The following is a 24,723-nucleotide window of genomic DNA, read 5'->3' as shown; positions in this document are numbered from 1 at the left end:
CCCACCCCTAAGGAGCAGAAAGTATATGTGCAGCACCGGCTCCAGGAGCTAGGGCCGCTTGTCTGGGAGCTGCTGGATCGCCGAGGTGCCCACTTCTATCTAGCAGGGTGAGCCAGCTTGGGAGTGTGGAAAAGTGGACCAGCCTTTGGGTTGGGGGGTGTGAGCCCAAGATCACTGAGCTATTTGAGGCCTGCCCCCTCCAGCAATGCTAAATATATGCCCACGGATGTTGAGGAAGCCCTGACGTCTGTCTTCCAAGAAGAAGGCCAGCTTTCCAACGCCGATGCAGCTGCCTACCTTGCCAGGCTCCAGCGGACACTGCGCTTCCAGACAGAGACCTGGGCCTGAGGAGTCACTTTGCCAGCCCACACCACACTGGCAGCTGCTCTGGAGGCCTACTAGAGAATCTAGAGGGCCCATTGTCATCTCCTGGCCCTCTCTGATCTCACAGCACTTTTTTTAGATTCATTGTGTGGTTTCCCAGCCCCAGCTGAGCAAGAGGACACCCCCCGCCTCATACACCCACAGTCTATGGAACCCAGGGTCCCACTCAGCCCCAACCGTACTGCAGCCTATACCCTTGCTGCCTCTCTGTCCATTCTGCCCCAAACTTGTGGCCCACACTACCCTGGACCAGCACAACGCCCCAGGAAGGCAGCCATTGTTCTGGGAACCAGGGACCTGTGAGCCCTCCAAGGAGTATGGGGTCCTGTGAGGGCTGCACAGCCCCTCTGCTTTGGTGCAGCCATCCCATAGCACCTGTGGGGCTCAGGCTCAGGGAAGAGGCTGCTAGAACCCAGGTCTCCTGAGTACTTGAAAGGGGCAAGCTTGTCTATCTCCTGGTCTATAAGCATCAGCAGTAAACTGCCCTGGTAGCTGCTCCCACGTGTGTTCTGCTTTTTTCTTGTTCTGGTGGTGGGCAGGCCATAGCTGTCTGCATCAGCCAAAGGTTGCAATGACCCTCCATGGCATGTGCAGTATGCGTACATGTATGTCCCTGTCAGTTCCCTCTGCCTGAGTCACACTTGATTTAGGCGGCTTTTTTGTTTTGTTTTGTTTTGGTTTTGTCTTACTGAGACGGGTCTCTGTAGCCCTAGCTGGCCTGGAACTCACTATGTAGACCAGGCTGGCCTCAAACTCCCAGAGGTCTGCCTGAGTGCTAGGATCAAAGGCGTGCACCACCACACCTAGGACTTGGGTGTTCCATGTGTAAATGCCTACTAGTGCCCACCATGTACTTAGGAGGCAGGTCTTGGCCCTCTCTGATCCTAAATATTGTCAGCTAGGCCAAGCCCTCTAGACCTGTAATGGCCACAAAGGGAAGGCCCAGAGAGCTATTGGGAGGTGCTGGCCAGGTGCAGGGGTAAACTATTCTTTTCTGCCCAGAGAAGGTGGGAAGGAAAGGGCAGAGAGGCGTGGTTTATGATCTCGCCCATTGGCAGGGCCTCCACCCCTGGGAGGAGAAACCCTGTTGGAGGAGTCCAACAGGTCTGAGGGTAGCTGGGAGCCGAAGAACCTCTGTTTTATCGGTCAGCTGCTTGCTTGGGGATCAGACCTAACCAACACCAGCCTGAAACACCAGAAGCTGACACTCTGCAGAGACCCAAGTGAAATTTACTTCCAGTGGGGTCAGCAAGCCAAGAGGTGTGGCCGGAGGTCAGTGCTCCAGTGAGTGGGTTGGAGACCAGGCCCTGTGGGTCACACTGACCTTCAACACCCCCAGCTACCCCTGCTGTCACCCTGGAGTCCTCATCTAATTCTGACATCTCTGAAGGCCCTATGCTGGGGTCTAATGACACCAACTCTGCACCTACCAGTTCACCTTGGGCTTCTCTGGGTTCTGAGCACCTGGACCTACTGTGCCAGCTGCCAGCAGATGAAGGGGATGACTTTAGGGCCCCCCAGGGTGCCAGAACTCCAGACAGTGATCCCCTACTAGGAGCCAGAGACCTAATTGGTGTTTGGGCCTTGCCAACCGTGGAGAAGCAGGAAAAGGGTGAGGGGCAGGCAGAGGAGGAGGAATGCCCTATCTGTACTGAGCACTATGGGCCTGATGAGCACTGTCTGGCCTTGCTGAACTGTGGTCACAGCCTGTGTGCGGGCTGCCTGCAGCAGCTGCTGGGCATGGCCCCCAACGCTGACCTGGGCCGTGTGTGCTGCCCACTGTGTCGTCAGAAGACACCTATGCTAGAGTGGGAGATCTGCCAGCTGCAGGAAGAACTGCTTCAAGCTGATGGGCCCCAGCGCCCATTGCCTACCACACCACCCCAACTCCCACACCGTCAGCCTGGGCCCTGGGGCTCCCTAGAGCACCGCTACCAGCTACGCTTCCTAGCAGAGCCTGTGGGTGGCCGGGGCTGTCTGCCTTTCCTGCCCTGCCCTCCCCATCTGGGCACCTGGCTGTGGACACTGCGGGAGCGTGGGCCCTGTGCCCGCCGCCTGGCACTGCTGAGCCTGCTGGCACTGGAGCTGCTGGGGCTGCTGCTCATCTTCATGCCTCTCATGCTACTAGGGGTGCTCTTCATGCTCCTGGACCGCTCCAGCCATTGAACAGCTCAGGATGGGACCTGATGTCCAGGCTGGAAACCCCATGCTCAGTCTCGTATTCAGTAAAGACTTGCTATCACCCTCCCCAAGACAGGCCACCCAAGAGCCTGAGCCAGCCAGTGCTCACTGCCCAGACACTGGCCGAACCCAAGGACACTAAGCCAAGGACAGCTTCTGAAGGAGGCTGGCCCACAGGAAGAGCTACAACCTTGCATGCATGCCACAGACACCGTACTGACCATGAGCAGAAGCTGGCCCACACTTCCAGCTCCTAAGGTCAAGCTGATCAGGATGGACACAAAAATGAACAGAGACCCAGCACCCAGAAAAAGACACAGTCTGCAAAGACTCCCTGTTCCAAACAGGTTAGTGTGTGTCCCTGAAGGCCACAGCAGTGGCTACAGTAGCTGACTTGCTGCACACACTCAGCCTTCAAAGGCTCTTCACCCAACCTAGGCTACCCACCTCACCAGTCAGGGGTCTGCACTGGTTCTGTGCTGCAAAGGACAACAGCCAACCCAGACCTTGATGCTGCTGATGCCCAAGCTCCAGCTCTGACTGCCATACAACTTCACACACCTGAGCTGAGCCAGGGGCCCTCACTTGGAAGGTAGACACAAATTTAGGCCCATCTCATAGCTTGGTGGTACAGTGTGAGGTGGGGGTGTTTCAGGCTGGGTGCTGTACCCAGTACAAGAATGGCTCTCAGTAAACAGTTGCTACTAATACCATTGGGACCACAGCTGTTCTCACTATTACTCCATCTCCACCATCCAGGCAGCTCTCCCCACACCCCCCTTCTCCAAGTGCAGTCAATCCAGTGCCGTACAGGAAGCTGCTAAGTCCTTTACCAGTGCCTTGATCTTAGCCAGCTGTAAGCCCCCTGCTCAGGCTACCCAAAGACCATTTGACACATCTTGGACAGGTCACACCACACTTAGGGCAAGGTGAGCACAAGCCACTGACTGAGTTGTCCATAACATAGCTACTCCAATGCCATTGACCAGAGGATTGCTAGTAAACACCACCACACACCGCTGAAGGTTTTGTCTTTACCCACCTGGGACACAGCCCCATGTAGCATACAGTAGTCCTCTGCACCCATATATGGGGATTTTCGCACGAGCCACAGCCAGTCCCAGACCTCATGAGTGTCATGCTTGGCCCAGCTTAGTCCTCAACAAACAGAGTAGGTCAAACTTGAGTGGAGTTGGGTATCCTTCTGACAACTCCAGATTAGACCCCATCTGGGCTATGGCCCTAGGCCCAGGCCAGGGCATAGCCCACAGGAGTGAGCTTCAATCCAGGGAACAGTGCAAACTTTGGCAAAGAGTTTTAATGGCAAAGTTGGCTGCAGCGACAATGCCACGCAGGGTAGGGCCAGAAGCCACAGTGGGCAAGGAAGGGTCAGCGGGCAACAGGGCAGGGCCAGGTCCCTGAAGAAGCGGTGAGCAAGGGCCGGCAGGCAGTAGTGGGCAGGTGGATGCTACATGATGGAACAGGCAGACAGTGGGTTCCGCACATGGCAAGTGCATGCAGCCCCACAGTACTGCCGGAAGGTCTGGTAGCAGCTGCCCTCAGGCTCACCCCCCCACTGGCCACCGGATGGGGCAGTCAGGGCTTCAGGTGGCAGGCGGCTCAAGATGGACGTGTTGACAGCCAAGGCAGCCAGACCATAGTCAGTGAAGAGCACAGTCTCACGGTGGCAGGTGGGACAGGAGATGAACTTGTACTTGGGGCAAGACTCATATAGAATCTGCAGGCACTGCTCACACACGGAGTGCAGGCAAGACAGCACACGGGGCCGCCGCTGGGTGACGTTGTATGTGTGCCCACAGGTGGGGCATTCCAGGGGCTCACCTGCTATCACTGCCCCTGATGATGAAGGTGCAGAGGCTGTTGGGCCAGGTCGAATCACGTATTGATTCACAATGACCTCGTCCACTGGGGCCACCCGGGGGAAGCCCAGTTCTGAGCTGCCCTTGCGGGGCCGCCTTGGCAAAGGTGGGGTGTGGGGTGCACCTTCCAAGGTAGGCATGTCCCCCCCACATGCTTGGTTGACAATAATTTCTGTGTCTGAGGGCCAAGCACGCTTGGGTGCCAGAGTGGGAGTGGGCCGGGGTGCAGGTGGGAAGCAGGGCGCTGCCGCTGGGAGCTCAGGGAACTTTTCAGGATGGACAATCTTCATGGCCTCCATTTTGAGGATGACATGGGGGCCTTTCAGGCAGGACATGAGGAGGCCCGGCCAGCCACTGCCCACCTCGGGCCCAGGGTCAGCCGGCATCGGGCTCTCTCCAGTCAGACTGGATGTTGGCACAGGTGGGGGTGTAGGGTGGGGTCTCGGGGGAAGAGAAGGGGCAGCATCCTGGTCCTGCCAGGCCTTGTGGGGACCCCGGCCGCCCCTTGGACTGCTAGGGGCGGCCGGTGACAGCTGAGGGGGCAGGGCTCCCCCCAATGGCCACAATGACTTCTCTGCTTCAATTCTCGGGGGAGGAGGAAGGGGAAGGGGAGGGGGAGGGGGAGGCAGGCGGGGGCAAGGAGGTGTGGGAGGCTGCCTTGGGTTGGAGGTCTGGCCCAGGGGCTCACCCAGGGTCTCTGTCTGCTGAGGCTGGCAAGGGGGCGTGGAGGGGCCTCCTCCTGAAGCAGACGTCAGCAGTCCCCGGGCCGGGACATCTGGGCAGGCAGGGGCTAGGTGGGCCCCATGGCTCCAGGACAGGGTGCCCAGGGAAGGCAGCTAGCCTGAGCCCTGGCTGCAGGAGAACCTGGACTGCAGGCTCCGCGGCAACAGCAGAGGAGAGGCCTGCACCAGGCCTGAGCTGCGGGTGAGAGACAGCATGAGGGCAGCGCGGGGCCCACCTCGCTCTCACCCTCACCCCCACCCAGCACAAAGGACTGGGTGTCCGACCTCTGACCCTGACCATGTCATCCCTGGTATCCGAGTCTCCACAGGACTCTGGACCCTGCCCCCTCCCCAGTACGCCCTCCAAGGCCGGACGCGCGGTCCAGAAGACTGACCCTGTGCGACTAACGGGGGATGATGCATCCGACCCCCGCCCCTCCCCCGCTCACCTGCCCCAGCCTGGCGTCCCCCGGCCGTGCCGCCGCCGCAGAGGTTGTCTCAAAGGCAGGCCCGGATGCGGCGCTCGCGCCTCTGCTCGCCGGCTCCGGCAGCTCCGGCGGCTCCAGCGGCGACCCCGGGCGATGGCGGGCGCAGGAGACACCCAGGGGCGCGGGCGCGGGTGCTGATCGCTGGGCTCTGCGCGGCGGCGGCGGCGGCGGCGGAGGCGGAACGAGGCCCGGAGGGACACGCCCGCGCCCGCAGCGCCACCCCCTGTCTGGGGACCCGCGCGGGGTCCATGGGGCGGGGCCAGTCTTCTAGCCGCCCCTCGATGCACTCCAGGCCTGACGATCGCGCCTGGGGTCGATCCCCCAAGGGGTTTACCTGCGGGTCAGCGTCCCCGCGTCGCCCCCATCCTTCCCTCCCTTCCCTCGGGGCTGGCCAGCCGAGGAGCCGAGCCCTACGCCGTATTCTGGAAGGAGTAGCATTCCGCCCTCATACGTGGAGGTTTCACAGTGTCCAAGCGGGGGCCTCAGAGCTCCATCTGAAAAGGGAGCGTCCTTCCACCCTGCCGCCCCTAGAAATGACCCCCTGGAGTTCTCCCACTCCCCGGCACACCCTTACTGCACCCATCACTGGCCAACTCGGAGAGGGCAATACAACAGCAAAATGAGTTGAGCAGGGAATGGACAGAGGGGCTGGGGGAGGCAGAAGGAAGCGCAGAGGATCAACCACAGGTGGAGAGTATGCGAAATGGTTTGGAGATATCTGGGACAGCTTGGCCGTCCACGTGTTGGGTGGAGAGCCCACCTGGCACACTCACCTGCCCAGGGTGGGGTAGCCCTTTCTGGCATCTCATCCGGTTAGCACGTGCGTCTCTGTCACACAGTTGTGTGTTAAACTGACCCACCCAGAAGAGGTTCATTCCTTTCGTCTTCCTTTTCCTACCCTTCTCTAACCCTGACCTCACCTCTGCCTGAAGGGAGCCCTCGGCGAGAGTGAGGGGAGGACAAGGACACGCTGGTAACGGCAGGGTCCAGGGGGCCATCCTCTACCTTTTCATGGTGGCATGGTGCCACGCCTGTTACCAGTACTGAGCCCTGAGCCTAATCCTGGACAGTCCAGGTCCTCTGCAGGGTATAGCCCCTCTCTGTACAAGCCAGACCAAGGGAACAGTATTCCTGGTGAGCCAAAGCAGTCAGGTTTGACAGCTCAATGCACCTCGGGCCCGCATCTGGGCTCGTTCAAGAGAGGGATTCAGGAGAAGGGGACGCGCCCCCATGGGACTCCAGCATGATGGTGGTGTAACTCAGGTAGCTGTGACCAGAGAACGACCAGAGTCCATCCTTCACAGGCTTGCTGGGTTAACTGACCCTCCCACCCGACCTGCGGTACGGCCCCCTACGGCCCCACCCCTTGCCCAAAGACCCCGCCTCGAGAGGCGAAGCCCCGCCCCGTAGGAGAATAAATCGCACCCCCGCCCCGCCTTTCAGCGCCAAGTAGCCAATCATCCGAACCGGCTCTTTTGGGAAACCCTGGAGCGCGGGGGCTTCTGGGGAATAAAATTGCCACTGGGCGCCTGGGCCTGGTTTGCGCATGCACCAGGCTCCGCCTCGCGGTGAGGGGAGGAGTCTATAGGGGCGGTGGGCAGGGCTTACGTCTCTTGCGTGATTAGCCACTTCCTGAGCCCGAGCCCTCCAGCCCAGCTCTGCCTACTTGCTAGGTCTCCAGCAGGCCTGTCTCAACCTATCTGCCTGGCACCACGCAGGCCACCCAGTCATCTTGCCAGCCCCGTCCAACTTGGTCTTTTCCTTCCTGGTGCTTTCTGGGGCGTAGTCGGGCCGGTCCCCTCTCCCCCGTGTGTAGACCCAGGCCCACTGGTGCGAATCCTGACCCCACATGCTTGCAACCATTGCCTCACCCCCAGCCCCAGCCCCAGTCTACATGCCCCCTACAGGTGAGGAGCGAAGCCAGGGCCTGGCCAAGGATGGCGTGCTTGTGCCAGGAAACTGGGGAGCTTTCACCCCAATTCAACCCATGAAGACGGTAGTTTCAGCAGTGAGCTCAAAACATCACTTGTGTCTCAAGTCCATGTTACCACTTGTAAGATAGGTAAAGTTTATCTACAAAGGTGTGTCAATGGGGCTGGAGAGATGGCTCGGCGGTTAAGAGCACTGACTGCTCTTGCAGAGGACCCGGGTTTGATTCCCAGCTCCCACATGGCAGCTACGAACGTCCCTTAACTCCAGTTCCAGGGGAATCCGAAGTCCTCTTTGGACCTCCGCGACATTACACGACACGGGCGCACTCACATACATGCAGGCAATACATTCATACACAAAAAAATAAATAAAATATTTTTTTAAAAGGTGTATCAAACTTTTTTCTTACTAGAAAAATGGAAAATTCTCCAAGTGTTCTGAGTTGTCTTGTGCACTCAAACATCTGGTCTCTGCTCAGTATGGGCTGAGGGTAGCAGAGAGGAGCTCTGCCTCAACTGTGACTGTAAGAGGTGTGAGCAGTGGCTGGGGAACCCCCATACCACCTGCAGCTCCAGAATCTGAAGGCCTGACTCCACTTCCTTGCTGAGGCCATGACCCAGTGAGGCAAGTGTAGGGTATGTCTTGGATGAATTGTAACTGAGTCACCTCAGGTTGGTAAATGCCCCTTAGAGCCCAAATCTTGTCCTCCGCCCACCTGGGAATGAGGGGTGGCTGGCTGCTGTGCTCCAGTTGCTAAGGCCTCTTGGGATCTTAGGAACCCCATCTTTGAGCTCCGCCCCAGAGCCCCACCCCTCTCTAGCAGGGAAAAGGCAGCTGCTGGTAGCTCTACTCACAGGCACAGGGACCTGGAGCTGGAGGACTGGGAGGACAGATTGCTGCTTGCTGCAGGTGAGTCCTGTCCCAGGCAACTGCCCTGTACTCAGCAGTACTCCAGGACAGCCCCTGCTCTCCCTTGGACCAGCTCAGCTATGTCTCCCAGCCCTGCTTCCCCATTCCCAGCTGAGTCCCAGGGACACTGCTAAGACAGTTGTGGGGGGGGGCAGGTAGCTAGGTACCTGGGTTCGTCCCCAAGACACACACGTCTAGCATACATTCTGATGTCTCCACATCTGCAGTCACAGGGTAGCCTTCTCCTGAGAGGGTGTTTTCTTGGGCTACAGACTCTCAAATAGCTTTTCTCGTCTCTTAAGTCCATATCTGTCTCTGCTCACCCCTGCAGCCTCGGCCATGGACCCCCACGAGATGGTCGTCAAGAACCCATATGCCCATATCAGCATCCCTCGGGCTCACCTTCGGCCTGACCTGGGCCAGCAGTTAGAGGAGGCTCCCTCTTCAACCTCTGAGATTCAGCCTCTGCCTTCAGGGACCTGTGCCCAAGAGCCAGCTGGCCTCATGCAACCTCCTGAGGCTCCAGGGCCCAAGGGTACCAAGGGCATCAAGGGAGCTGCCCCTGACCAGAACCAGCAGGCCTGGCAGTCACCCTGCAATCCCTATAGCAGTGGGCAGCGTCCATCAGGACTGACCTATGCTGGCCTGCCGCCTGTGGGGCGTGGCGATGACATTGCCCACCACTGCTGCTGCTGCCCTTGCTGCTCCTGCTGCCACTGCCCACGATTCTGCCGCTGTCACAGCTGTTGCTGTGTTGTCTCATAGCCTGACTAACCAATTCCCAGGGTTGGGAGGCCCAGGCCTCTCCTCAATGCCAAGGTGGTGCTGGACATTAGAAGCAGCCATCATCATGGTCATTGGTCACCTCCTGTCCTGGACAGGGGCACCTGCCCACCAAGAAGGCTCAGCTGGAGCTCTTTGGAATACAGTCCCAGGCACTGGCCATGTTGGCAGCAACAGGGAAGGCCTTGGCAATAAAGCAGGATGAACTTTGTACTAGTGACTCCTCTTTTTGTGAGGGGCCCCTTTGGGAGAGAGTCCCAGGTTGGACAACTACTTCCCTCCCCAACATATACAAATGCAGTGTTCTCAACAGGCTCCTAGACTCTGTATGACCTTCCAGAGACTTCTAGTGCCTCATGACATCCAAACTTTAGCTGCCTAGCAGGTCTCAGTCTGCCCCAGGGACTTGGAGTGGGAGTGTGTCCAACACCCTAGGCAGGTTCCCTAGGGCTGCACACCCTAGGACTAAGGCTGAGATAGTAAACAGGGCCGACCCTGTATCACATAGCAGGAGGGTGCCATGCATGCTGCTGTGGTGGGGGGTACCCCAAGAAAATTCTCTGGGGGAGGGTCAGGTTGGAGAACAATGTTGGTGGGTAGGGCTAGTGCTAGCAGGTTTCAGGGAGTGGGAGCTCAGAATGCAGGGCCCAGGCAGCCAGAACTGAGCCCTGCCCAGTGAGTCACCTCCCAGCTTCAGCCAGAGCACATCTCTAGTTTCCCACGAAACATGTAATTCCTACAATCCAGAGTTCTACTGCCCACCTATCTGGAGAGATCTGCATCAAGCCTTGAAGATGAGGCAGGGAGGGGCTGGATAGAGTGCTGTCTTCCTGTCTGTCCAAGGAGATAAAATGCCTATCTGGGTCCATGTATGAGACGCCAAGGTGTGGAGTAAGGAGGCCAGCTCTGGGTACCCTGAGTTTCTGGGGCAGGCCAGAGCCACACCACCACATGGAGGCGGAAGCAGAGCTGGCCTCACAGGACAGACAGGTCCTCCTGAAGCCAGCCCTTCCTGACGCATAGAGATAGGCAGCAGAACAGGGCAGGGTGGATGTGTGGTGCATGGAAGTCTCCAGGTGTGGGGCAGATAGGTCATTGCTCTGACTTTGCAGGCTCCTGGTCCTCTGCTCCACCAACAGCCCCTATTCCGGCCAGCACAGGAACCTGTTTGACCAGTACTAAAGGCTGACTGCCAAAGGGGTGGGTAGGAGCAAGCAGGGTTGTTCTGCCCTTTAGTTTTCTCCCAACAACACTCTGAGAAGCCCTAGGGGCACTACCAACCTGTCCTAACACAACTGGGTCCTTCTATTTCTGCTCTGCCTCCGGTCTTGGTCGTAGGACACAACTGACCCCACTTCCCTGACCTGTACCTCCCAAGACTAATGCAGAGGCTGAAGATGAGATACACAGTCATCTGGGAGGTGCTTTGGATGGGCGGGGGTGGGGGCGGGGTCACTTCTGGGATGAAGGCCGTTTGAGGGAGATCATCACTTGGTGGTATATGAGCGCCACCTTGGGGCCCGAGGGCTGACTGCTGCCTGTGACAAAAATCACAGGATAGATCTAGTCCAGGTAGGGAGGAAGGTAATGTTAAGAAGTGTCAGAAATTAACAAGAACATGCACCCCAGGAAGGAGCAGGAGCCCTTGGCAGGCACTGAACTGGTCAAGGGGAGGGAGAGGGACAGGCTTCCTGGGAGATGATGTGAGCTGAGGCAGAAGAGTAGGCATCATTCCAGCCAAAGCAAGAAAACTAAGGTGGGAGAGGATGAGAGGGCGGGGGCTTGAGCCTGGGGGAAGGTTTAAGAATGGGGAGGATAGGGGCTGGAGAGATGGTTCAGCAGTTAAGCGCACCAATTGCTCTTGCACGAGACCTGGATTCGATTCCCAACACCTACATGGTGGCTAACAACCATCCTGTATCTCCAGTTCCGGGGGATCTGACACCCTTTTCTGACTTCCACGGGCATTGCATGACATGAGTGTACTTACATATATGCAGACAATACATTCACACACATAAAATAAAAATATTTTTTCACCTTTACCAGCCTCACAGAGGACCAATTTCTAGTTTATTTAAGGATAACTTTTAAAAAGTAAAATGAATGAACCCAGGTGAGAGTAAGATACATAAACCAACTTAATGTAGAAAAAAGGCTGGAAATAGTTCACAGACCCAGAAAAGCTCACATTGTCAACAGGATTAAGATGCTACTGATTCTCCCCCAAATGTCAAGGTTTTATTTTGCTCAGCCTGAGATCTCGCTCGATTTCAAACTGCCTGTGGTCCACTCAGTCTAGAAAAGCTTTCCGTTCAACATACCCCTCTTTCCCTTGATTATAGGCTTCTTTCTTGCTCTCCACCTTCCTCACTGCTTCCTCCAGATTCTTCCTTGCCATCCTCCTCTTCGTCTTCTAACAAGAGGCCACTTTGTTTTCTCTTTCTTGTGGGAAAGCTCTGGGCCTTCCTCTTTTTCCCTTTGGTTTTCCGTGTCTGCTCTTCACCACCTACTTCATCTTCCTTCACCAATTCATTGACGTCGTCTTCACTATATTCTCCACCCGATGGCACATAGTCCTTGTCCTCCTCCGACGTAGAGAAGTCTTCGGAGTCGAATTCCTCCATGCCGCTGCCTCTTGGGGCCTGCAACCCGCACCAAAAATAAGATATTTTTAAAAAGAATGGGGAGGACATGAACACAGGGGTCATCTGAAGTGGAGAGGACAAGGCCAGGTCAGTGGGAGTTCCAGGAGGGAGTGATCTGGGTGGCATCCTTCATGTAGGGGGCTGGTTCACCTTATCTCCTGCCCAGTGGGTTGGGGCATCAGATCCAGTTGCAAGCACTTTGTGGCTGAAAGGGGAGCCCACTCTCACTGATGCAGCAACCACCTGCCTCCTGCTGTCTTGCCAGTAATATGAGCCCAAGGAGGGAACCATGGGGTGTACTGAGTCCCCACCCCATTCTCCAGAAATCCTCTAGCTGGAAATAGCCTTACAGTGGAGTGGATACAGGTAAGAGCAGACTGGGATTCAGGAAGTCTAGAGGTGGGGGTGAGCAGGAGGGGCCTTGGAAAGGGTCTGTCTCATCAGTGGGATAGGGTGCTATTCCAGGCAGTGGCCAAAGAAACAAGAGATATATCCAGACTTGCTGTCACCCCAGGCTACCTTTTCTACAGGTGTACCAGCACTTACTGCCCCATGACCCTGGCTCCTGTGCTCTGGGGAGGGACTCTGGAGACCAGCTCTGGCCCAGACAGTCACATATGTGGGCAGGGCTGGTCTGTGGCTTCTGCTGTTATCCAGTTGGCTCCCTTACACTCACTCTAGGATGCTGCAGCCTGAGGGTCTCCAAGCCTTGGAGGAAGCCTTGGAGGAAGGGACAGCCCTCACAACCCCACGGAATGACTGCATCATCTGCTACTCTGCCTATGACCTCTCAACGCACCTGCCCCGCCGCCTCTATTGTGGCCACACCTTCTGCCAGGCATGCATGCGTCGACTAGACACTCCAGCCCATGAACAGCACTGGATCCCCTGTCCACAGTGCCGTCAAAGTACCCCTATGCCCCGCGGAGGGGTGGCCATGCTGGACTTGGACCTGGCTGCCTTCTTGGCAGTCAAGGCTGAACGGGAACCATCAAGAATGGAGCCCCAGTCCCCTGCCCCCCTCAAAGGCAGCACTATCACTCAGCAGCCAGCTGGACTCTACCCCATCTTGGGCCCCCAGCCCCACTTTCCTCAGCCCAGACGCTGCTGCTGGGGCTGGGGAAGACTGTGCTGGTACCCCCCTGGGAGCCCTGAGGTTTAAGTTCTAGCCATCCCCATCCCTGCATGGGAAATTGCTGTTAGCAGGGCACTGTAAGGTCCCGCATGACCTGACATGATGGTAGCACCCCAACCAGTGATACCTCAGGCCATAGCCTAAGGTCAGCATCAATGGGCATATTGCTGTAAGGCTCCACAGCAGGCTGGTGATCTACTACACTGGTCTAGAGTCCCACATCCCAAACTAACCTGACTTTGCATGGCTAGCCAATATGCTGCTGTCACCTGCAAATTCAGGGCTCAGAGAATGGCTCCTTAGAGTCTCTGGAGGCCAGTGCAGGGGCCTGGGCTTTGAGCCAAAGACGTAGGGCCAGGCCATAGCTGTTCTTAAGTGTCTGGCCCCAGAGCAAGTCTTTCTCTTCTGTAAATATCCAGGGGGTGTGAGCCAGGAGGGAGGGCAGGCTACCTCCTTCATCCCTGACCTCTATCCCTGGTGTCTGATGTGTTTAATCTACTCAACAATGGTCACTGAGCTCCTACCATGTGTCACACTGTTCGAGGAGGGTCTGCTATGGCACAGAGCCATCTCTTTGACAGGCATCAAAGCGGAGTGCAATGGGAGGGCCATCTCTGAGGAGGGGATCTACCTGAGGTCTCACAGCTCATTTGAGCTTACCTCAGACTCCCAACCTCCTTCTTCCTCTGGTGACCATGACATAAAGCCCTTTCAGCAAGTACCTGAAGCTATAGACACTGACAAGCCCCCAGGTGAGGACTGTAACACCAGCACCCCTGTAGGAATGAGCTGTAGTTGGAGCCCCTAGGAGGTCACCTCTGGGCAGTGGACAGGGAGCAGGATGAGAGGGAGAGAAGTTGCTGAATAGACGCTGAGAAGCCTCCTTCCCTGGGCAAAGTCCCCCGAGTACCCTGGGTTGGAGGTGGGCAGTGAGCAGAGCAGGGCATTAGAACCTGCAGGGCCTCTGGGGAAATAACCTGCAGGGGAGGGCTTAGCTCCCATCTCAGGAGCTGCAGGGGAACTGACCTCAAGAAAGGGTTTTCCACACACATGGAGACAGGCCAGCACTCTACTGGGGAAGAGATGTTCAAATGGGGGTCAAATAGTGGGCACTGTGACATGGGGAAGAGTCCTGTCTTCCTCCCTCCGTCTTTGAAGAGGGAGACTTCATGCCCTAGACCCCCTGTGACCTCCATGGGGAGCCCTGCCAGATCTAGCCCCTCCCAGAACTCAGGCCTGAATACGCAGTGCTGACCTCAGGGCCTGGATGCCTTCCCAGGCCACCTGAGGAAATCTGTTTTCCACGTCCACCTAGTACAAAGGACTTCCCTCTCTCAGGCACAAAGATGACCATGACAAGATTTGCAGAGTTCATAGGAGCATAGAAGTAGGAGGGCAACCTTCTCATGGGGCCCCCAAGCAGCTTCAGCCAGAATGCCAGCATCCTGCCTGGGTAGTATAGAGTGTCCATTAAGTGTACCAGATACCTACTAGTGGATGCAGTATCCAGCCCTGCAGTACCTCTAGCCAGATGTTACCCATTTCTGGGAGAAGTTCCACCCCAAGAGAGTTGATCTGGGGGCTCAGAACTCTTAGCTCTAGGGTGAAAAGGTTCTAAATAAGCCCTTGGGGCCAGGCAGGGTCTCCCTTCAGGGGCCTGAGCTCCTGGGTAAACATTAATGGGGCTCCGCACAAAGCAGATCACATGTGCACCCAACAGATCTTTGACCTGCTGCTGCTCGCATCGCGTCTCCTCCCCACTGGTGCCCCCTCAGCACATCCCAGGTAGGAGCTCCTAGAACCAAGCTGAGCTCAGGGACACTGAGGCCAGAGCTGCATGCTGCAAAGGACCACTGGTCCTGAGCCTAGCACCAGGGAAGGGGTGAGGGTAGACTAGACTCAGAAAGGCAGTTCCAAATCCAGAAGGCCATGGAGGCCAGGGCTGCCAGGAGAGACCTGAGGTAGGAAGGGGACTTCCAAGCCCCTTTCTCGGCTCCTTAGCCTGGGGGTGGGGACTTTATCAAGCAGAGATGTCACTAGTTTGATATCAAATGCCAAAGTCTAAGTCTAGGACCATCTGCAGTGTCCTCACTGACACTTGATAGGCGAGATCCTGGGATTCTCTAGCTAGCAGCTATCTTCAGCCAGCACCCCAGAACCCTGTACCCTCAGTCACCTGCCAAACCTTCTTGCAGCCAAGACCAGCAAGTGAGCCGGGGAGCCAGTGGCCCCTCTCTTCTTCTCCCTGAAACAAGACTGGGCTTGCCTGAGCCACCTGAAGTCACTGTAGCCATCCACCTGTGGTAGAGAGAAGGAAAAGACACCAAGACCTGCAGGGGGTAGGGGGTGTGGGGGCAGTAACTGAGGTCCAGGTCAGGGGCTGCAATTCAGCCTGCTTGGCAGGGTGGGGGTGGAGTTGGGGAAGACCTGCACCCAGCAGATCTAGGGTTAGGCCTTGGTCTCTCTGCTTGAAATCCATGCCGAATTCCCTTAATGGTGGCCAGGTCCCCCACCCTACTCTGGATACAGTTGACCTGGTGGACTGGAGTCTGAGAAATGCAGGTACCGGAAGCCCCAGAGCTCCTACCTCTTGACAGCTGTCTTGGGCAAGAGGAGAGGGCTTCTCTAGCTTGCCTCCTGAAAAGCCCCTGGGTCTTCTTACACCTCTGGCTTGAACCACACATATTGGAACCCTTGTTCTCCCTCCCTGCTTCTGTCCCTAACCTGTAGCTCCATATGCTCCAGCTCCTCCTATCTCTTGCTCCCTTTTGACCCCCTCCTTGGGGGTTCTAGAAAGAGTCTTACCTGACTCAATTCCTCCAGGGACCTCCAATTCTCTCCCAGGCTTAGAGGAGGGAGACACAGACCCCCCGGCCTTCCCTCAGCTGAAGGACACTGGCCAGGCAAAAGGTAGATCTGGGGGTGGTGAGGCACCATTCAATCAGGCCCCTGACACCCCAGTTCCCAGCAGAGTACAAGCTAGGGCTTTGCCAGAATAGAACTCATGAAAAGAAAACCCATCTAGCAAGGCACTGACTTGCTTGGGATGGAATGAAAATAGCCCCACAACCAACTACTCAACCTCCTTTCACACTCTGCTGATGGCTTCAATTCTGGGAGCTCCAGGGTTATGGGCTTAGTCACATGACAAAGGAACAAGGGAAGACAGAGGAGGGGACACACCCTGCCCTGGGGAGAACATGAGAAGGACATGGGTTCCTGCCCAGTGGGACAGAAAGGAGATCCTGGGCTCTGCCTGAGAGGTGACATGAGAAATGGGCCCTGACCTTGGGGAGCAGAGGGGGGCAGTTGGGCAGGATAGTGGGTTAGCTGAAGATAGCCCTGCCTGGTGTCCTCAGATGTCAGCGTGGACAGCAGGCTTCGCCTGGTGGTCATCGGCTTCCTCAAGGCCTGTGGACTCCTGGGAAGCCTCTACTTCTTCATCTGCTCCCTGGACATCCTCAGCTCTGCCTTCCAGCTACTAGGCAGTGAGTGACCAGATGGGCAACTAGGGTGGGGTGGGAAGCCAGCTCTCTACAGGCTCACTGCACCTCTCTTTTGGACATAGGCAAAATGGCTGGAGACATTTTTAAGGACAATATGGTGCTGTCCAACCCCGTGGCGGGCCTGGTCATTGGCGTGCTGGTCACAGTCCTTGTGCAGAGCTCCAGCACATCTTCCTCCATTGTGGTCAGCATGGTAGCCTCCAAATGTGAGTACACCTCTCTTCCGCAGGGCAGTGGTGGGGGTGGGGTGGACAGACAGGGCTGTTGAAGTGGCACCCCCACAGTGCTGACCGTCCAGGCCTCTGTGCCCATCATCATGGGCGTCAACGTGGGCACGTCCATCACCAGCACCCTGGTCTCAATGGCGCAGTCAGGGGACCGTGATGAGTTCCAGAGGTGAGTCAGGGCTGAAGGGCCAGGCTGAATTCTGCATCTGCCTCAGTGAAGGCTGCTCAGCCTGCCTGCCTACCCTGCATGACTACAGGGCTTTCAGCGGCTCAGCTGTGCATGGCATCTTCAACTGGCTCACAGTGTTGGTCTTGCTGCCACTGGAGAGCGCCACAGCTGCACTGGAAAGGCTGAGCAAACTGGCCCTGGGCGCTGCCAGCCTACAGCCAGGCAGGCAGTCTCCTGACATCCTCAAAGCGGTGACACAGCCTTTCACACACCTCATCATCCAGGTAGGGACAGCTGAGTCCTAGGGGGGCACCTGTGCCTGGCTGATGAGCAGGAGGCAGAAACTTTGTCCTGGATGGGGACAGAAGAGGGTTTAGGCCTGTCATGGGATGAGCGCTGAGTGCCAGACACATAGTCATGCCCCCTCTCTCTACCAGCTGGATAGCAGTGTGATCACCAGCAGTGCTACTGGAAACACTACCAACAGCAGCCTGATTAAGCGGTGGTGCAGCACCAGGGTGAAGATGGTAAGGTGCCTCTCACCCCAGTCCCTCCCTTGTTTGACCTCTGACCTGCTGACTCATCCACTTGACCCTTGGGTCCTCTGACTCCTGTTTGCCTGCTCTGGTCTGTTCTGAGTCCTCCCTACCCCTCAGTCCCAAGGGAACAGTGAGGAATGTGGCATCTTCACTCCCTGCACTGAGAGGAATAGCACAGCCATCTCGGAGGAGGAAAAACTGCCCTGTGAGCTCCCCAACACCAGTCCTATCCCCTGCCCTGCTCACTGCTCTGAGCTGCCCCTCCACCCACCCACCCACCCCCCTGCTCTGCCACAGGCCACCACCTGTTTGTGGGCTCAGGGCTCACAGACTTGGCTGTGGGCTTCATCCTGCTGGCGGGCTCTCTGTTGGTGCTCTGTGCCTGCCTGGTTCTCATCGTGAAGCTGCTCAACTCTGTGCTGCAGGGGCGCATTGCACAGGCTGTGAGGGCTGTCATCAATGCAGGTCTGAGGGGGCCCTGGACCTGGGATGGAGGGCAAACCAGGGATTTAAGAGTGATCTAGCTCCCCGCCTACACATACCTACAGATTTCCCCTTCCCCTTTGGCTGGCTCAGCGGCTACCTGGCCATCCTTGTGGGTGCCGGCCTGACCTTCCTGCTACAGAGCAGCAGTGTCTTCACAGCAGCTGTAGTGCCGCTTATGGGTGAGCCCAGGTGGGCGGCGCACCTGGGGTTGTGGAGCTGAACTGGGGCTCTGTGTTGACCTTTCACTCCCCCAGGGGTTGGAGTCATCAGTTTGGAACGGGCCTATCCCCTCTTTCTGGGCTCCAACATTGGCACCACAACTACAGCCCTGCTGGCTGCCCTGGCCAGCCCTGCGGACATGTTGCTTTTTGCTGTCCAGGTACTGCCCTCAGCCCCTTCCCTGTTTCCAGCAGAGACAAGGCTAGCTGCAGCCCTAGTTCTCCCTGGACACTTTGACTCTAGCCACAGGCCTCTCAGACCCTGGCAGCTGTATATGTGTGTGTGTGTGTGTGTGTGTGTGTGTGTGTGTGTGTGTGTGTGTGTAACCCTGTGGGTACCTCATAGCCCCAGCCTCTTCCTTTCCAAGAATGACTTGGGACCATCTCATGCCCTCTACCCCTCTCTCTTTGGCAATACCCTGTGTCCACTGAAGAACCCCTCCTTAATTCCTTCTCAATGTGACCTTTTGGTCTCCGAGCCTACATTTCCAATGCAACTATTCTCAAATCTCTGTTTTGTCTCCCCCCAACCCTGAATTTCCCAGCTCTGTATCCCATTCTGAGTCCTATTGGGCTCCAACGCTCTAAGGCACTTGGGCTTTGGTCTACTGCCCTGGTTTGAGCTTCTCTGCCCAAAAGGCACAAGCTGCTGCCCCCAGGAAAAGATGAACCCAATCCTGCATGCCTCCTACCTGCATCCTTACCTCTGTCCTGTGTCTGTCACACAGATCCTACCAATGCAGGGCCCTGCACCACCCTTTCCAAGTCTGGATTGTGCCCACTCCTGGATAGACCATGTGTTCCCTGAACATGTACCTTGCCCCCCATATACATACATTGTCCCCGACAGCACCATGGATATATTACCACACAAGGGTATTGGACCAGGCCCCTACATCCTAAAATGTGAGGGAGGGTTGTGTGGTGAGATGTGCCTACCCTGGCTGGAATCTGCCATCTGAGGCGGTCCATCTCAGCCACTGATCAAGATAAAACAGAAAAGCTTCAGACTTGGACAGAGTAGGGAAAGGCAGGGGTTCTAAGGAATTCCAGATGACCATATCATCTGGTCCAAGCTCCTAACCCCTTCCTGTCCTCCTGGACAATCAGGTTGCTCTCATCCACTTCTTCTTCAACCTGGCTGGCATACTGCTGTGGTACCTGGTGCCTGTCCTGCGGCTGCCCATTCCACTGGCCAAGAGCTTTGGGGAGCTGACGGCTCAGTATCCCTGGGTGGCCATTGTCTACCTACTACTTACCTTCCTACTGCTGCCCCTATCAGCCTTTGGGCTCTCCCTGGTGGGGGGCCCAGTGCTGGCTGCTGTTGGGGGTCCCCTTGTGGGACTGGTGCTCCTCATCATCCTGGTTAATGTCCTGCAAAGGCACCGGCCATCCTGGCTGCCCCGCTGTCTGCGATCCTGGTCCTGGCTGCCTCTCTGGCTCCATTCTCTGAAGCCCTGGGACCACTTGGTGACCAGCTGTTGCCCCTGCAGGGCTTGCAGCAACCCCCAGGCAACCACCAAAGAGGCTCATTGCCATGATAACCCTGAAGTCCTAGCGTCACAGCAGTTGTGAAGAGTGGATGCATAGCCCAGCTCTACAGGCTTCTGGGCTTTGGACACTTGGAAAGCTGGCATACCAGTTGTCCTGGGAAGTGGAGGGGAGGAGAGAGGGACTCAGTCTCTTGAATCCCCTTGTTTGCAAATAAATAAGGCTATAACCCAGGAGTGGCCTTTTCACCCAGACCTAGCTGCCTGGGGAGGAACTAGGCTCAAAACTGAGCAGTGGTGGAGGAAAAATGCCATGCTGCCCCTAGCGGAAACTCGACCTTAGGGGGCCCCAGGGCTGCTGTTTGTTTACCTCTACTGTGGCTGGTGACAGCTGGTCGGTCTGCAAGAGGACTTCTGGCTAGGAGTGCCTGGGAGGGTTTGGTAGAGCAGAGCTTCTCCCTGCAGAAGATCCTAGAGAGTGCCGCTGCAGGTCGCGACCCTCGTTGCCCCAGACCCTAGCCGCACAAAAGTGCTAGGCGGGATGGTGGGGATGGGGGCTTGAGTTCCCCAGGGCAGGTTGCCTATGAGATTCACTTTCTGCCTCCCACACTTGGAGAAGACCTGATTGCCCTGACCGCCAGGGGCCGCCCTTCCTCCCACGGAGATGTGTGGCTGGCAAACAGCCAGAAGCATGCCCTGCCCGCTATGTCCCGAGTGCCCCACCTCCACCACCTCCTTTGGGTGCCCAGAGTTGTCCAGGAAGCAAGCCAGGACTTGCCCATCCAGGTGAGAGGCCATGAGACCTAGACACCATTTCTCTCACCTGGGTGCCTGGGACAGCAGATGGGGCTGGGAGAGGAGGCAACCCTGTTGGGAACTCCTGCCCTCCTCCCCTGTGCCTCCGGTGGGGAGGTCTGGTTTCCACACAGGAAGGCTTATTCTGCAGCCAACAGGTAACTGGACACCAGAGAAGAGACAGGGGCCTCTAACCACTTCCTCCTGCTCAGGGCTGCCCATAACCCCAACCCCAATCCCACCCCTCCCATACCACCAAGGAAAGAAAGGGTCAGGTAACCCAGAACTCAAGACACTGGGTCACAGCAGTCAGACCTACAGGGGAGCTGACCCTGCACAGGGTCACCTTTTGGTCTGTCCATTACAGCTCTCAGGCTTCTCCAGCCTTTTGACACTGCAGCACCAGGATGTCATCTACAAAGTTCCTGATCCAGAACTGCATAATTGAGTTACAAAAAAAAAAAAAAAAAAAAAAAAAAAAAAAAAAAACCCAAACACCAAAACAACCCTTAATGTTTTAAGTTTACAATTTTAAGTTTAGCTGCATTTGACCACATGCAGCCCCCAGGCCAGACACACCTATGTGAATCTGCTTGGCTTAGAACCTTTCTTCCCAGCTTCCCCCTACTTCCCTTACAGGTCTGTTGAGTCAAAGGATATGGCCCCATCAGGAAGATAAAGTCTAAGAAAGCCCCTACGGCCATTCAGTTTTTGCCCATCCTATCCTTGTATTATCAGATTCCCTTAGCTATGCCCTTTCTGTCCTCAGAATATCCTAGGTCCTCTTTTATCTTTAGCCTTCAGTGTCACCTAGGTCCTGTGCCATCCCCTTCCCCCTCCAAGGCTTCCCAGGCCTGGAATTCACCCTGCCCACCAAGGGAAGTCACTGCCTCTCTGGGAGCCAAAGACTTGCAGGGTCGAGCTCCAGTAAGGACAGAGTAAAGCCTGGGCACTGCAGCCTTAGTTCAGCCACTCTTGTCATTGTAGGGTGCTCCAGGCCAGGCTGTTTCCTTGGACGACCCACTAGGGAAGGCCGTGAGGCCTAGTCTAGAGGGGGAAGCACCTTGGCTCCTCTCCTTCCGGGGTGGAGAAGGCTTTCCACAAAAGCTGACTGCTGGGTCCTTTAAGGCTGCAAAGACTGTCTGCCTGATGCCCCTGCCTGGCAGTAATGCACCCTCCCACTGGGACCATGGCCACCAGTAAACAGAGCCTTCCTTGTGGAGCCTCCAGCAGCTGCAGACTGGGGAGGGAGGGCAGGCACCCAATGCTCCCTCGGCCCCTTCTGCCTTGCTTCCCTGCTTTTCTGGTCTGCTCTGTGTAAATCATCCCTGGTCATAGGCTCCAGGTCATCTTGTCCTACACTACCTGTCTCTCCCCATTGGCACAGGGGCACCGTTAGTTCACGGTGAGGACCTGCAGTGCCTCTCTCCCCACCAGCTCTGGGCGGCCACTGTCCTTGGTGTGGACTCATGTTCAAGAGTCACAGTCTTGCCGTTCATCCACCATCCACCTCTATTGCCCACCTCACAAGGGTAACAGGAAGGGAAAGACAGCCTGGTGCCAGGGAAAGTATAGGCAACACAAGCTGTATTTTGTAACCTGTAAAATGAGGGTGTCACACTGACCTCCCAGCCCTGCTGGCACTGGTCAGCAGCGTGGGGCTTTTCCCAATGTGGGTAGACCCACGGATTCCAAGTAGGATGGCTTTAATATGGTACAAGGATGCTGAGGACCCAAACACCTCTGAAAGCAGTCCTGGCAGGACCTCCTTTGTTCATTGTATTAAAACTCAGAATTTCTGCTTCCTTCACAGATTTGTGACAATACACTGCCTAAAAGATTTACGTGCCCAAGTTTACTGCTTGACAGCTAAGCATGGCCAAGTCAACTTGGGATAGATTCTCTGGGCATTGAGATGACCCGATGCCAACAAGGGACCTGGTGCACCTCACTGATGGAGGACTCCAGCCCTTCTGAGGCATGGTCCTGTCAGAGTGGTCAACAAGACTCAAGCCACCCCTTCCTCAACTACTCTATGGGGGAAGACAGCAGAGCAGAGGTCCTCAAGGCCCTGCTAAGACTGGTACTCTGGTCAGTATGGTAGACATGAGCAGGGGACTACACCCTACACATGCCCAGACATACAGCCACACACTACTGTTTAGAGTTTATGATTCTGCTCCTTCTGATGATTTTTCCTTGTGACCACTTTGGCTGCTAGATACAACACTGTGGTACTACTGCCTGTTACATGGTGAGGAAGGGGAGGCCCTTCCTCCAGAAGTAAATCAGGAGGGCTTGGCCCAATTCCTTGGTTGGGACAGACATCTCAGTGTAACATTCCTTAAAAAATGTTATTCTGGCCAGGCATGGTGGCACACCCCTTTAGTCCCACGACTTGGTAGGCAGAGGCAGGCGGATCTCTGTGAGTTCACATGCCTATAAGTGCATGCATGTGTGTGTGTATGTGGTGTGTACCTATGTATGTGAGTGTGCCTCAGACATTTCCTTGGGGTCTTGAAACCTGTCAGATAAGGGGACACTATTGTATTTAATTCCCAGAAAACCCAAATAACACAGATCACTACTAGGTTTCTCAGTGGCCATGCATCCCAAAATGGCACCATCAAGTTTTTGGAGAACAAAAATCCATCATTCATCATGGTAGCCCTTGGTTCTGTGTGGTGACTGCGTGCTTGAATGTGGCTAGTGCACTAGAGAAACCAAATGCTCTCATTTCATTTCACGAAAATTGTTTTAAACTTAAATAACCGTGTATGGCTGGGGGCTACTAGTCGCAGTGAGCTCCCATCCACTGTGGTGCTCCAGATTTAGAGACCCACCACAGTGAATTCATGGAATTCTGAAAGCAGATGGGCTGATTTAGACTTCCTAGTTCATTCAGCTGGGCACGGTGGCACATGCCTTTAGTCCCAGCATTTTGTAGGTAAAGGCGAGCACCTAGATAGATCTCAGGCCAGCCTGGTCTACCTAGTGAGTTCCAAGCCAGCTGGGGCTACAGGGAGACGTGTCTCAAAAAGACAAAAAAAAAAAAAATGTTATTCTGGGAGACTGGAGAGATGGCTTAATGGTTAAGAGCACTGGCTGTTCTTGCAGAGGATCTGGGTTCGACTCCTAGGGCCCACATGGTGGCTAACAACCATCTCTGACTCCAGTTCTAGGGGATCTGATGCTGTCTTCTGACCTCCGAGGGCACTGCAGTACACTCATACTCAAAATATTTTTTTTAAAAAATTAAAATGTTATTCTAAGCACTTGGTAGAGGCAGGTAGAGTTCTGTGAGATGGAGGCCAGCCTGGTTGACATAGCCAGTTCTAGGCCAGTTGGGGCTACAAAGGAGACCCTATCTCAAAAAGATTTTTTAAAAAATTATTTTGTACATTCTGTGTAGGCTCAGGCAGGATTTCCTTGAGTTCAAGGCCAGCCTGAATTCCAGGTTCCAGACCAGAGGCCCGGTCTAGAATATACATATATATATATATAAAATATATATAATAAAATATTCATAAAGTATATATTCATATTTATGAAACAAAATATACATACTACAAAACTATGTAAATGTATTGTTTTCTAAGCAAGCCATTACAGGGCAGGCACATATTTTAACCTCTATACTTTTTCCTCTCCAGTCACGGCCAGGCATGTCCAGCCCTGCCGTCTCCAAGGAGGTTTGCGTGCTCTTGGGGCTCCAGCTCCAAGGCGACCAGCGCCAGGCCGGTTGGTTTCCACAACACAAGGGACGGCACAGGGGCAGGGGCGGGGTCGCCAGCTCCCCCGCCCGTCTTGTGCGTCTCAGAAGGGCGCAGCGCCGCCGCCCGAGACTACTTTTCTTGTTATTTATCGCTTGGAAGCCCTCAGGTGTGTCCGGCACCGCCGCGCTTCAGGCTCGTACTGGTCCCGGGCAACCGCCCACGGTACCCCGAAAGACGCCGAGCCCACCCAGGGCTGGTAGGCCGACCCCTCGCCCCCGCCCTCTCACCCCGGTCCCCAGCCGGAAGCCCGCGCCCCGCGTCCCGCCCGCGCGCTGCACTGCGGCGGTTACCAGGACGCCAACCCAACGCAGCCAATAGTGTCAGGTTATCGGCGTGCTCCCAGGAGGTAGCCAATGGGAGTGCAAATCAATCATTTGAAACACCCAATGGACTGAGCACTGCGGCGCCAGGGCGGGGATTGTCATAGGGCGCACCACTGCCAGGACTGACCAATA

The 24,723-nt window shown here is 56.0% G+C and overlaps 6 protein-coding genes across 9 annotated transcripts in view; 5 read left to right on the top strand and 1 right to left on the bottom strand.

The window, feature by feature from the left end:
* The window catches only part of Ndor1 (NADPH dependent diflavin oxidoreductase 1), a 9,030-nt gene extending 8,146 nt beyond the window's left edge, over window positions 1–884 (top strand). For 3 of the 4 annotated variants that reach the window (XM_029562588.1, XM_008831212.3, XM_029562589.1), the window contains exons 13-14: window positions 13–107; window positions 204–884. In XM_029562588.1, coding sequence (XP_029418448.1) covers window positions 13–107; window positions 204–348 — 240 coding nt within the window. In that variant the 3' untranslated portion in view covers window positions 349–884. Of the gene's footprint in view, window positions 1–12; window positions 108–203 lie in introns of those variants that run through there. The other variant, XR_003849254.1, reaches the window with a different exon arrangement.
* A 404-nt stretch (window positions 885–1,288) lies between these two features.
* Window positions 1,289–3,185, top strand: LOC115070052 (E3 ubiquitin-protein ligase RNF183-like). Its single transcript, XM_029562590.1, has one exon. The coding sequence runs from the start codon at window positions 1,780–1,782 to the stop codon at window positions 2,548–2,550; it is 771 nt and encodes a 256-aa protein (XP_029418450.1). The 5' UTR covers window positions 1,289–1,779; the 3' UTR covers window positions 2,551–3,185.
* A 675-nt stretch (window positions 3,186–3,860) lies between these two features.
* Rnf208 (ring finger protein 208) lies at window positions 3,861–5,809 on the bottom strand. The gene is made up of 2 exons (XM_008831211.3): window positions 5,617–5,809; window positions 3,861–5,363 (listed from the first exon to the last, which is right to left on the bottom strand). The coding sequence occupies exon 2, from the start codon at window positions 4,829–4,831 to the stop codon at window positions 4,034–4,036; it is 798 nt and encodes a 265-aa protein (XP_008829433.1). The 5' UTR covers window positions 4,832–5,363; window positions 5,617–5,809; the 3' UTR covers window positions 3,861–4,033.
* A 2,608-nt stretch (window positions 5,810–8,417) lies between these two features.
* On the top strand, window positions 8,418–9,492 carry Cysrt1 (cysteine rich tail 1). Its single transcript, XM_008831210.3, has 2 exons — window positions 8,418–8,496; window positions 8,828–9,492. The coding sequence occupies exon 2, from the start codon at window positions 8,836–8,838 to the stop codon at window positions 9,259–9,261; it is 426 nt and encodes a 141-aa protein (XP_008829432.1). The 5' UTR covers window positions 8,418–8,496; window positions 8,828–8,835; the 3' UTR covers window positions 9,262–9,492.
* A 3,117-nt stretch (window positions 9,493–12,609) lies between these two features.
* On the top strand, window positions 12,610–13,089 carry Rnf224 (ring finger protein 224). Its single transcript, XM_008831209.1, has one exon. It carries the CDS (start codon window positions 12,610–12,612, stop codon window positions 13,087–13,089), a length of 480 nt encoding a protein of 159 aa, XP_008829431.1.
* Window positions 13,090–15,513: 2,424 nt separating this feature from the next.
* Window positions 15,514–19,782, top strand: Slc34a3 (solute carrier family 34 member 3). The gene is made up of 12 exons (XM_008831207.2): window positions 15,514–15,624; window positions 15,886–15,972; window positions 16,422–16,550; window positions 16,631–16,774; window positions 16,853–16,964; window positions 17,053–17,248; window positions 17,402–17,491; window positions 17,621–17,708; window positions 17,801–17,968; window positions 18,052–18,168; window positions 18,244–18,368; window positions 19,318–19,782. The coding sequence occupies exons 1-12, from the start codon at window positions 15,540–15,542 to the stop codon at window positions 19,780–19,782; spliced, it is 1,806 nt and encodes a 601-aa protein (XP_008829429.1). The 5' UTR covers window positions 15,514–15,539.
* The last annotated feature ends 4,941 nt before the right edge of the window (window positions 19,783–24,723 follow it).

Source organism: Nannospalax galili, unplaced genomic scaffold (assembly GCF_000622305.1).
Source record: "Nannospalax galili isolate Female #2095 unplaced genomic scaffold, S.galili_v1.0 scaffold35, whole genome shotgun sequence".
NCBI lineage: Eukaryota > Metazoa > Chordata > Mammalia > Rodentia > Spalacidae > Nannospalax > Nannospalax galili.
This window is presented reverse-complemented; position numbering and strand designations above follow the sequence as displayed.